Source organism: Lingula anatina, chromosome 1 (genome assembly GCF_051362555.1).
Source record: "Lingula anatina isolate TDL-2025a chromosome 1, LinAna3.0, whole genome shotgun sequence".
Classification (NCBI taxonomy): domain Eukaryota; kingdom Metazoa; phylum Brachiopoda; class Lingulata; order Lingulida; family Lingulidae; genus Lingula; species Lingula anatina.
The window spans coordinates 18,367,177-18,380,601 of record NC_141767.1 but is presented as its reverse complement, the minus strand read 5'-3'; the positions used below and the strand labels follow the sequence as shown (position 1 = coordinate 18,380,601).

General features: G+C 36.8%; 1 protein-coding gene and 1 long non-coding RNA gene across 2 annotated transcripts; one reads left to right on the top strand and one right to left on the bottom strand.

Moving 5' to 3' along the window:
• Positions 1-3: 3 nt before the first annotated feature.
• Positions 4-12,351, top strand: LOC106154007 (uncharacterized). The gene is made up of 8 exons (XM_013528209.2): positions 4-195; positions 5,082-5,219; positions 7,611-7,831; positions 8,863-8,926; positions 9,106-10,649; positions 10,920-11,169; positions 11,468-11,611; positions 11,925-12,351. The coding sequence occupies exons 2-8, from the start codon at positions 5,115-5,117 to the stop codon at positions 12,048-12,050; spliced, it is 2,454 nt and encodes an 817-aa protein (XP_013383663.2). The 5' UTR covers positions 4-195; positions 5,082-5,114; the 3' UTR covers positions 12,051-12,351.
• On the bottom strand, positions 1,494-4,164 carry LOC147764040 (uncharacterized). The gene is made up of 3 exons (XR_015330780.1): positions 3,957-4,164; positions 3,485-3,734; positions 1,494-3,342 (listed from the first exon to the last, which is right to left on the bottom strand). It is a non-coding gene; the product is annotated as an uncharacterized LOC147764040 (long non-coding RNA).
• Positions 12,352-13,425: the final 1,074 nt, after the last annotated feature.

The following is a 13,425-nucleotide window of genomic DNA, read 5'->3' as shown; positions in this document are numbered from 1 at the left end:
TACGATTTTATTAGAGAGAGAATTTCAACGAACGTTACACAGGGTCAAAATCATAAATAGTTTCCATACACATCGGGCTCTTGTTAGTGGTCACGTGCCTTTCAAGAGCCTCAGTTTCGTAAAATAACACAAGGAAGGAAGTTGTGGCAAATATACATGTACTGATAGACTAGTTATGCACCAGGACATTCAATGGTAAATATTATACAATATTTGTTCTTCTTTCATGCATTAAATAATTTATATGTAAAGGTTTAGATGTGTAACAGTATCATTTGCACAAATTTTTGGAAGTTCGAACATCACTTCCCCAAAGGCTAAACCAAAATATTGCATTTATTTGTCCACCCCGCATACATGTACCCCTTTCAGTTTTAGGGGCAAAGAGTTACTATCCGAGACGAACATAACTTTTTCATACTCTTCTGTTCAGTCGGGTGATTTAAGTAGATGGAAAATCCCCCCTCCAGTGATATAAAATGCAGAATTACGATATGTTCTAGAAACTAGTTTGAAACTTTTGGCCTTTTGCAATTGTTAATGTAATTATTTCGTTCTGAAGTATAGCATCCATATATTTCATGGATTTGTTAGCAGTCATCTTCATGTTTCCTGATATGAACTACATGTACGAACTCATGTAAATTGTTGATCACCTAGAGCAATTCAGCTATTTGTCAAGGCTCAGTCTTTTTGCTCACCTTTTGTTCCTGGATGCTTTTGAAAACAAGGTACTGATTTTTGGCAATATTTTGGTACTATTTTCACTTGAATTTTCTACATTTCATAAGGAAGCATACTGCCATACTTTCATCATATAGTGTTTTTATGTTTTGATGCCATCCAGTGAATGTGGTCACTTTATCAGTGTTCCCGAAAAACCGTCGGACAGCCGTATATGTCTGTCATAAATTGAAAATGTCCAACGTGAAACATCAGCATGTCAGTCACAATGTCCGTACTATCAAATGGCAGAGCATCTAAAATACTAAGTCCTGGCCCAGTTGCCAATGCTTTTTGTCACTGCACGAATTGCTCCAGCGCGAAAAATTAGAATATGCATTGATACTAGTCTTGCCCTAACAAGCATTTTCTATCCTCCTTGTGAAATTCTGGGATTAAGCACAACTTTTTTTATTAATTTTTAAATTTACTTTCAAAAGCAAATTCATAGCTTACTGCAACTTACTTCATTGTTTTGAACTAAAATAGAATATCCACGCTTGGACCCTAAATCAAATTCTCCCAAACAAGTCAATCCTGTGGTAAAAAATGACACCGATATGTATTCCCCACTACTACAGGTTTAGCTTACCACTGCTGAACCAGTTCAGGCCAGTTTAGAAGCCACACAGTTGAAGGGTGAGCACATTTCGATATAGAACAGACACAGTTTTACTAGTATTGATGTAATAGAGGTAAATGTCCAGTCTGTTGGATTTTTTTTTTTTTCGGGCCAGTGAATTTTAAGTCAGACAAGTAATTGTAAGCAATGGGGGATACCAGCCCGCTTGGCACCAGGTGTCGCTAGTGTGAATTCAGTCCTTCCACAGTCGCCATTTTGGAAATAACATGTGTTGGACTGTGGCACTGGCCTTAATAAACTTGCCTCAGTATTGTTGTGTACCTGAATGTTAAAGTCGGCAAGGTGGGCATAATTTTCCTGAGGATTCAGGGCTTTGTTTGAAGTGAAGGGTTGCCCATGTCAACACACCTTGCATGTTAAAGGGACAGTTACAACTTGACCCAGGCACAGTAATTAGGCCCCTAAAGATAGACGAGTTGCCTCAAAAAGAATACACGGAAAAAGGTTAATTGATCTTGGCAAAACTTATAAAGTTTTGGAAAGAGAGCTCCATAGCAAGAAAGTACCCCTAGGAAGTATGATTTATCAAAGTGCGTTTTCTTATGTCCGCAACTTCAGAAGAGTTGTCAGTAAATATACATAAGTGCCGGTAGCCTACTACCCGTATAAGGTTGTGTTATTAAGTAATATCCTTTTTTATTGATGTATTGAGCATGACCGGTAATGTTAATTAAATAATTAGTTTTATTTAAAATAATAATTCAGTACATCGTAAGAATCATAAAACTAGGTATAGTTAGATAATTTATTTGTACATGTATAGATGCAATTTCTCAGCCAATGGAATAATGCAGGTTTGGAAATCTTTTTGTAACAGTTCAAGAAATAAAATTTAAAGAAAGAAAACATTTTATAAATGAACAGTTTTTGTTTTTTTTTTACAAGTTTTACTTGTTTTACTTGAGTAGAAACACCATATTATTTCATCGCTCTGAAAATTCATTAAAAAGTAGCAAAACCGAATATTTTATTTAAACAAAATAATTATTCAGTCCATAGTAAAAACCATGAAACCATGTAATACTTAGATAATTTATTTGTGCTTTTACTTTCCTGAATGTATAGCTGCAATTTCTCAGCCAATGGATTACTGTAGGTACGGAAAACTTTTTGTAACAGTTTAAGAAATAAAAATTAAATAAAGCAAACATTTTACAAACGAACACAGTTTTTTGTTCCTTTTTACAAAATAGTACTTATGAATTATTTTACTTGAATAGAACCACCACATTATGTCATCACTTTGAAAATTCTTTAAAAAGCAAAAAAAAAAAAAACAAATTATTTGCTGTAAATACAACTATCAAATTATTTCATCCCACTAAAAATATTTTACAAAATAGCATAATAGGTTTTTTTCATTACAGTTAAATATTATTAAAAACAGCATCAACAGGCAAGTACTTTTTGTAAAGAATATAGCACCACCAAATTATTTCATTTTAGTTAAAACATTTTTTTAAAATTGCACTTCAAAATTGTGATTTCAGCTAAAACCATCTCATACAGGGGTACTTTCTATAAACTAGCTGACACATACTTCCTATAGTGTTTTTCATTAAAAAAAGTTATCCTGGGCAAAATACATGTAAAAAAATATCCAGTGTCAGAATGAATTAACCCCACAAACAGATCTTTGAATGTAAACACAACAAAATAGCAGAATGGGCGATTTGTAATGAACATCTGGCCTTCTAACTGAGTATAGTATTTGCGGGTTTTCTTTAGGCCCAAATTCGTGCACGAGATACACATTCCAAAAGGGGAAATCAGGTCCGGGTCCGACTGTCATGTGTCTGGAATGGTTTTGGACACAACAATGATTCATACATTTTGTTTATATACTTCTTCTCTGTAGCTGCAATTATCTCTCCAAATCTGGAAGCAGTGATCCGCCATTGTCTCTCCTTGTGTCAGATTGCGCTCTTTCCTTGTTATAACTTGCTATGCTCAGTGTTCGCTGTTTGTTCCTCAACCTGAAATATTCATATCCCATTAAAGCATGGTAGATGGTTACAGCATTAAATAGTTTAGATACAATATTATAATTCTATGATGTCACACATCACCTAGTTTGATATTTGGGCCCGATTCTCAAAGACCTCTGTTTTCACTTACATCATTCCCTCTATCCATGCTTTATTCTTTCATGGCACTTGGAAATAGTTGTTGTCCATCACAGCCGCCTGTAAGTCAGCTTTAGGGTAGGCATAACTGGTGGCTACATCAATCTTTACCGCTGATGTGAAGTGATAGGTAAGATTCCTGAAGTAATCATTTTATCCTGCTCTTGAAGTTGACTGTCCTGGAGTCCTGAAATCGACAGCTTCAGGCTTTGCCCCCAATATATGGGCCTTCTTTGGGTAACCTTATAAAGAAAATAAATGAGTTCATTTATTAAGTATAAAAAATCTTTGTCTTTCGTGCTACTTAAACAAAATATGAGCGTAAGCCTACTCGTACCTACAGTAGTCTACATGTACATAACATGTCAGATTTGACACACACACCTCGACTAATTTTTCATTTTTTCAAGGAAAATAGTTAGCATTCGTGTTTTTCAAGCACTAAATGAAAAGAAAACACATACCTTTCAGTCAATTCACATTTTCATCCAGATGTTATGGCACCACATTCAAGTAAATTGCGTTTGAGTTGGTTCATTGTCAGCGACGCGTGCACACGCTCCATGTTAAACTCTGGTGTAAAGCATTGAGCGAGATTGTGCGAGACTTTAGAAGGACTGCTTTCACCCCCACGCCATCTAGCGGCATACCCTTAAAGCGGGTATTCCCCATTGGTGATCCGAATGGTCAGAGAGCTGAAAAGCTTATGTCACACACTGTGACATGCTGAAAAATGAGGCCACTATTTCACAGTGTACCTGATGTAGCCACTCTTTTGTGCTGCTGTTGTTATCGGACTTGTCTTTATAATTAAACCATGAAAAATGATATATTTTTCAAATGTCTGACATGATCAAAAAATGTCAGACATAGGGATATTTTATGTCAAACATTAATGTCAGACAGGTGTCCAAAGTTTTTAGGGAACACTGCTTTATCAATGCACATTTGTCAATATATTATTGTTTTGGACTGCAAAGATGAAGGTTGTGCCAGGGAAATCTATTGACCCAATAATCTATTTCAGATGGATGTGGCTTTTAAAAGCATAACTTTGAAAATAGGGTCACAGATTATATTGAATGATATGTCTGTGTGGGCATCACCTCAGTAACAGTACTCACTGTATTGACCAAGTAACTGTACAGTGACGTCCCAGTTAGACTCAGTGGTCCATGACCTTAACAATCCCCTATACCTAATTTACTTGTAGTATGGCCAACTAATTTACCTCTCATATATCACCATCAATTTTCTCTGTCAGAAATGTTTTATTTATCATTTTCATGACAAATACGATATCTTTTACAACAGGACTAAATGCAAAAGTTAACACTAAAAACTTGAAACCCAAGTAGCATTACTGTGGCACTTCCTTGCCTTGGATTCACATACATCAAAGCTATTGCCTGTGAAGGGTGAAATATCTCTCTTCGAGCAGGTAAACATTCTATGACTGGCAATTAATCATCTACCACCATGTACTTGCAGCAAGATTGTTTTTTTTTTTTTTTTTTTTTTTTCGAAGAAACCTATGTGAAAGAAACCTTTGTAAAAAAAAAAAATGAAACTTTAAAATTTTTTTCCAGGCTGTTAGATGAAGCACCCCTCCCAGCCGTGGGATGGCACAGAGCACTGGGTCTCACCGTCGCAGCCTGAACAAGGTGATCATCAAGCAGGGCTACCTGAGGAAGGCACCAACTTCTAGTAAACTGCCACTCATCAAGGTAATAGAGAGTTTCCGTTGCCGGTAAGATACGCTGGCTTGATTAATACGTCGTCGGTTTGTGCGCATTTGTGATGTTTACCGCGTTCATATACTGTCGTCCTATCTAGTCTGCAGAATACAAGCGCTCCTATCTAGCCAGTGCGGAAGATTATTGAAAATAGTTATTAAAGGTTATGTTTGCTAATTTATATGTCTTATATACTTATTTACAATAGTTCAAGTGTACGTTCATGCAAATTTCGACTTTTTAAGAGAGAGGAGTCGCTAGTTTTGGTTTATCAGGCAAGTAGACGGGGGTTGATCGTGGGGTTCTTACTAACCGCCATTTTTGTCGGGAAAAATTGCACTTTTGAGTAATATTTGTCTCCTTTTTCATAAAAAAGAATCTCTCCCTTGGAAATAGATGGCTATGGGGCCGTATATTGTTATTATATTGGAATGAGCGCCACCTATGGCGGGAAGCGCCAGCATTCCGGGACTTAACCGGAACGTGAAGAGAGTAGCGCGTTACTGGATACATTTGGTCTTTGCACATACGTAACAATCTAGCCGTCGTATCCCAACTGCACCAGAAACTCTCTAATGTTGCTGTAGTTGATTTCATTATAAGGATTGTGTTAGTTGTGACACCTTGCATTCATTGGTTACATAGCCACATGTAATGCAGCAGAAAGTATATTGGAAATGGAAATCATCTGAGATAAAGCCTTATAGCTCCATTGAGAATGAGTTAGGTTGCAATAGCTGATGCACACTTACTCCATGGGAACTCTCGCTGAATGCAATGAGTCCACTAAAAACAAGAGGAGGCATGTTAACCTGATTGCATTAGGGGGGAGTCCCAGTGAAGTTAGTGCACAGTAGCTATTGTGACCTTTCCTATTCTGAAAGGGGCCTTAAAGGAGTATATTTGCAGTACATGATGTCATGTGAGACTAAAGACAAAAGACATATGATAATCTGCAACATTATCTGTGCTGGGAGAATGTTGTTTAAAAAAAAATATTCAAAAGTTCTATGCAAAACATGCCAAATTTGCACTCATATGTAATTTGACGGAACTCAAGAGATCACACTTGGAAATTATCTGTGGCTGAATTTTGTCAGTTTTTATTCATAGCCACACTGCAATCATTAGTCTGCCATTATTTTGACCACACTCTCCTCCAAATCCAACAAAATCTCCCTTGATTTTCTGAGACTTTCGTCTGTCAAATAATTCTCATTCAAATGAACTTTTGATAGTTACTAGTACATTCCTCTAGTTTATAGTAGTGACATTTAAAGGATTCATTGTCATTATCCATCAATGATATTATTTTATAAAAAAGGTATTTTAAAATGCCAGATGAACATCGGCTTTTATGTTTATATTTCTTATGTCTTTAAAAATGAATAATAATTGTTTTTGGTGCTATTAATTTGTATTGTACTTCCCCATTTTCTTTTAATTTGTTTTTCATTATTTTGCTGTAATGCATTTGATGCCCTTCATTTCAAACATGCACATAAAATCAATAGATAATTCATGAGGATTTTTTTAAGATGTCGTGTTAAAACATTTTTCTCGACATTAGCATGTAATTTTAATGGTACTTCTTCAACCTGAAAGCTTTTAGAATGCATGTTGCATTGCTCTTTAGTAAATTGAATCATGCAGATGGACTTTTTGGTAATGGTTACATACATCCCATGAGAAATGCACTGTGACTTTCACTTGAGATCTTTTTTTCTTTCTTTTTTTATTTAAAACAGAGATGGTCTCTGTTGTCGTGACCGAATTAATGTGTGGGAGGGAGCCATCATTATTCAGTTTTTAGCTATTGCCATCCTAACATTGTTGGGATCGGCATGGAAATGTATTTTTAAGTGAATGTTAAAGTTTTTTATTAATATACATACTAGTCATAATGTCTAAGACTGGGTTCACATGCCTAGATCTATCCAACAGGTCTAACTCCAGAGGATCCATGCTAAATTGCTATCAACTTAAGCGGCTTAAATGTCTGTCATGCCTTTTGAATCAGCTAGGGGGTAATAAATTTTCATGCACGCTTGGCCTCCAGTAGTTAATTACTCCCTAGCAGCTTTAATAGGTGTGACAGACATAAAATTGATAGCAATTTAGTGAGAATCTCCTCGGAGATGGATCGATCCAAAGTTAGTATGATATCTCTAGGAATGGTCTCTTACATGTATAATGCATTTTTATTCTAAATTCTAAAATTCTAAAAGCTCTATCTCATTTTAAAATTTCTACATCATAACAAATTTAATAGCATTATAATGTAGTGCAATATTATTTTATGTAATGCTTTTTAATATAATATCTTGATAATGTGATTGTTAACTTAAAAATAAAAATGAAGATTGTAGTATTTGTTTTCAGAGCTGGGACAAGAAATGGGTTGTTTTCGGAGTTCTCAATGGAGAAGATGCTTACCTGGAGTACTTTGACACACAGTCAGAGATATTCAGAGGCACCCCATGTGCTGTAGTGAACCTACAGAACATCAAACACATCACCTATACCATGCAGGGGCAGAAATATGACTTTGAGTTCCATATTGGTCTGCAAGACAGGGTTGTTACCTTAGTGGCTGATTCAAGGTAAGTAATTTTGTCGTTGGATTTTTTTTTTCAAGTGGTTAGTTTCTTTTTCCAAAGCAGTACTTGGAATTTATTTTGGACGGAGCTGATTCTATTAAGTAAAAAAATAGATGACAGCAAAAGAAATATTGTGATTGTGCTGTATCATATTTCGTTTCTGACCTAGTGAGTGAACTAAGTGGGCCACATGATTTTTTAACTGGCCTGACAACAATATGATACACAAGGTGATTTAAATGAATTCCTAACCAACTATTATTCCACAGACAAAAAAGGAAGCTGTTAAATTGAAGCATGTGTGCGGAGTTCATTTTTAAGAGGATGTGGTGGCAGTTTGTTTTTGTGCTACATTCCCTGTTTTCCTCCCACTGGTTCTCTATGCCATAGGTTGGCTTTTGTGGCCTTTGAAACAATGGTGACAGTTTCTTGCCCTCCAACACATGGCATGGAAGAGATGGGACTATTTACTCAATAAACTGTACATAAAACATGTTATTCTGAAATACTTCATTATAGCCAAATACTCCACTCAAGCAGTGATTATGTATAATTAGGACCAGGAAAAATAGATTTCAGTGCCAGCCAATTAGGCAAATGTCAGATTATCACCCTGATTATCACCCATAAAAATTCATGCAGTACTAAGAAATTATATATATATATATATATATATATATATATATATATATATATATATATATATATATATATATAATTTCTTAGTACTGCATGAATTTTTATGGGCCAAAAAAATCAATGTCACTTAGTCTGATATATATATATATATATATATATATATATATATATATATATATATATATATATATATCAGACTAAGTGACATTGATTTGGCTGTTAATTAAATGGAATTTGTCTTTGTTTGAATATTTTACTTCCACAAGTCCAGGTTTTAAGATTCATGATAGCTAGATCATATGAATTTTCCACAAGTATAAACTTGGGCTATGTATTGATAAACATGCATTGACATTTGTTTCAGATTTATAACCTGTTGCTTGCTCTAATTTTAGAAATGAGATGTTTGCATGGTGTGATGCCCTGAACTTGAAGCTACGTGAACTACACTTGATTGGGGTAAGATAGGAACTGATCACACTAAGTTTTTAACAAGATGTAATATTTCATACAAAGAATTATTGTTTTCATCAATTTTTTTTTATTTTTGCTATTTTTTATAATGGGTTAAAGATTCAAAGGGTTCCAAGTGTAAAAAGCTTCATGGTGATTTCAATCATGTTTTCTTTTTTATGCAGCGCAAAGAAAATGACTACATGGCGATTCCCAGAAACCTTCCCAGACCCCAACCAGAAAATTCTCAGTCCACTGAGCCACCAGCTTCAGCTGCTGCTAATAATGTTGCTCCAAGGCGACCCCCACCCCCTCTGCCTCAGGAAGCTGAAGTTCCACCCAGAAGTCCATCACCCCTGGACGCTGACTTCAATCCCAGAGGTCAATCTCCCTTGCGTACAGATGACAACCAGTCCCAGTTAACACCACAGCTAGGAGAAAGTAGAAATGGCAGAACTGGAGATGTGGAAGATGTGATTGACAGCATTATTAGAGAACATGAGATGCAGAAACAGGGGAGGAATTCCGTTGCTGATCATAATTCCCATGGAACAAGTACTGTTTTTGCTTCACTTGAAGAAGAAGAAGAAGATGCAGATTCTGATTATGAAGACAATTTGTTACTTGAAGAGGAAACCAATCATTTGATGGCACAAAATTATGGTGATGAGTTACAGACCCAACAGCATCCTAGTACAGATCAATCATGTACCCCAGAAGCTGAGACTCCAGCTGTAAACCAGGTCTCTGCAGCAAAAATTTCAAAGGCAATACCACATCCAAGACATGCCTCTAGCATGGAGAACTCTGTTTCTGCAGACCAGGTCACAGATGGATCTAATTCAGTCACAAGTGGGTCATCTCGGGACACAAATGTCAGTAGCTTTTCAGGTGCTGTAGCTCCAGCTCGCAGCAATCATGAAAGCAATGGTGCCAACACATATGAGGCCCTATGGGAGGTGCCACTTCCAGTTCATTCTATGAAGACTTCAGTCAGTGCACCAGACTCGGCATTTTCCGATCAACCTGATGTCATTCCTCCGATACCAAGACGTCGGACCAAAATTCCATCACAGTCCCATCCCCCTCCCCCAGTTCCTCCATCTTCCTTTCAGAGATCTGCTTCCTGTCCTGGTCCTCCTGATACTTATACCTGTATGGCATCTCCAGACAGACAGACAAGTGGCTTTGAGCAAACAGCAGGAAACAACTTGCAGAATTCTCCTAACATTGCAGATGAAGTTGATATGAGGTTAGCTCGTAAATTGAGAGAACTTGAAGGTCCAGAAGTAAACTATGGACCAGGTGGACCACCCCCTCTAGAGGAGGCACCACCCCCTTACACCCCTCCTCGTTCGGCTTACATGCCAGGCATGATCCCTGTGCGGACTGCTGGCCAGTCCCCAACAGGTGGAGCCACCTCCCCCCTGTCACCTCACAGCTTGGGTTCCCCTAGCAGCAGAATGCCTCCTCTGGCCTCTTCTATTTCTGAAAATGCACCCCCTCCTCTTCCTGCTCGCACCCACTCTCAGGTATCACGACGATCTGTTCCATCTCCAGAGGGGCCAGGCCCTCTTCCGCCACGGAGACTGCATAGAGGAATTTCCCTGAAGGAGAGCCAGGTTCAAATACTGAAGAATGAGATGGCCATGCAGGGTGTCTCCATCGCCCTAAGGAAATCTGACTGCTTGGGCAGCATTGCACTAGTGGATTGCTTTGGGACTGTTTGGTAAGTGCTTTCTGTCAGCCAATAAGTATCTTTGTAAATTGGCTTCTAACTGTATCACTATGCAAGAAGATTTAATGAATGAAGCTTGCCATGATTAAGGGTGGTCATTCAACATAGCAGATCAGTAAAAAAAAGTTTTCATTTATATCACTCTGAGGAATCCTGAAACTGGAAATAAACACCAGGTTGAATAAACACCATGATTTAAGTATGACATGTTTAGAATAGAGAGTAACCAGTCCAGTGGTACACTGAAATGTGGTATTTTAGGGTGGCAGGTTGGAACATGAGGGACCGACCTTCTCTTCACAATGCCTTCCACATAGGAGATAACATCCTCTCTATCAATGACCAAGCAATTCACTCTGCTCAAGCGGCACAAAAGGCAATCAAACATTGTGATGATTATTACAAAGTGAACTTTTTGATCAGACGATTACCCCATGGACGTGTGTTTGCTATCCGTAGATCAGCTGAAGGAGAAAGTTTGGGGATCAAGAGAGAAGGAGGGACAGCTGAGGTAATTGGATTCAAAGTTTTGATTAGATTCAAAGGTGATCACGGCCAGCTTCTTCATTTTCAAATTTCCTTACATGCTCACTTGTCATATCTGAACTGAAGTGACATTTGATTGAAGTTTACCACCCCCATAATTGGTCCTTTAGCTATGTTACATGTCCTTCTAAGGAACAAGGAAACCTAAATAACTTACTGAGCATTTGTGATTGCTGCAGTTAACTATGCCATTGGTTCAATTTATTTTCAAAGGAAAATTTTGTAATCTGCAAAACTGTTTGCATGTTATGTTTTTTATCCAGATTGTACGCGTTGACCAAGATGGTCTGGCAGCTCAGCATGGGCTTCCAGCAATGGCAAAAAGTATAGATGGCACCACTTTATGCAACTGGAGTCTTACAGAGATCAACAATAGGCCTCTCAATCTTTTCTTCAAAGACAATGAAGTAAGTTTGATGATATTTGCTTTTCCTCAACAGGCATGCACCTCACACACACACACACACACACACACACACACACACACACACACACACACACTTGTTCCATTGAAGTCCGTGTTTTTTTATGTCCTTATAATATTATCTGCTTGTGAAAAAATTGCTCGAAGGTTAGTTCTTAATCTTTTTTATGTTGCATGTATATTTGTTTTACACAATTTTTTACACCTTGTGACTTGTTAGTGTATTAGTTGATTCATCTTTTTTATTTAAATTGCAGTTAATTAGGAAGTTCAAAGTATTTTATTTTACATTTCAGATTGAACACCGCCTGAATGCTGTTGGAAAGGATATATCCTTGCTAGTTCAACCATATGACTTCATAAAAGCACTGAAAAAAGCTCTGAAGTCCCTGAAGAACTATAAAGATTACATTGTCCAGTGATAATTTTTATCAACTAGATAAGTCTTACAGTGAAACAAGGGTAACACCATGTAAATGAAAGTGAAAAGAGAAAGCTTCCAAGTACAATACTTGTTTGAAAACAAAGTAGATACTTAGATCCGTTGGTCTAAACTCTGCTGTCAGAGAATACTGCTTAAGTATTCTCACATTGTTAATTTTATTTTTTCCTTGTTCTTTGAAACACAAAGGGTGAGGCCGTCTAAAAGGTCTACAAAAGGTAATATGTGATATCTTTCTCAATGCACAATATAATTATTAAAATGTATTCAGTGTAATAGCATTTTAGATTTTCAGCTTCAGTTAATTATTAAAGCAAAGTATCGGCTTTATTTTTTTTATGTACAGACACAGATGTGTCTGTACATATTGCCATCACCTGCGTCTGTCGTCGCCGTCGCCGATGGCGATGCCGATGCCGATGCCGTCGCCGTGCACTTTCCTTGTAAACACGATAAGTGGAAGGCAGTTTTACTTTTTGGCTTTATATTTACAGAGCTGATGAATATTCATAAAACGCAGGTCAAGTTCGAAAATCAGCATGATCGGGCCATTATTGTAGAAGTTATGCTGTTTTTTCACTTTTCAGCATATATGCAACCTTGTAAACACATTTTAAGGAAAACCGTTAGGCCTGTTGTCATGAAACTCACAGGAGTAATCAATCTTACTAAAACGCAGGTCAAGTTCGAAAATCAGCATGATCGGGCCACTATTTTAGTAGTTATGCGTTTTTTTCATTGTTCAGCATATATGCAACACTGTAAACACAATATAAGAAAAACAGTAAGCCCAATTGTCATTAAACTCACAGGAATGGTCAGTCTTACTAAAACGCAGGTTGAGTTCGAAAATCAGCATAATCGGGGCATTATTTTAGAAGTTATGCTGTTTTTTCACATTTCCTCAGATTTAATTCTTAGGCATGTTAATAGCCTTATTATTTAAGTAATAAGATACGTAAAAGTGTTTGTTTGACATTTCCTGCATCTTTACAACATTGTTAGTTGATTATGTAAAAATGATGGTAAACTTGTTATCGTGTATTGTGTAATAAAGTGTCAAAAATGGAAATAAACTCATATCATTGCAGTTTGTCGGATTCAATCATTCACTATGTTCAGAATCTCAGAATGGAAGAAATTGGACATTTAACACTGTTCTATTGATATTTTTCCCATCTCATCAATTTTCTTAGTTGATCTTATAAAAATGGCAGTAACCTATTAATTTTGTTTTATGTTAAAAAGGTGTTAAAAATGGAAATAAACCCATTTCAGAACAGTGCAGTCTTGTTTACATTTTGGCATTTTTAAGGTGTGACTTTGAAGTTCCATCGGCCTAAAAACCTTTGTTA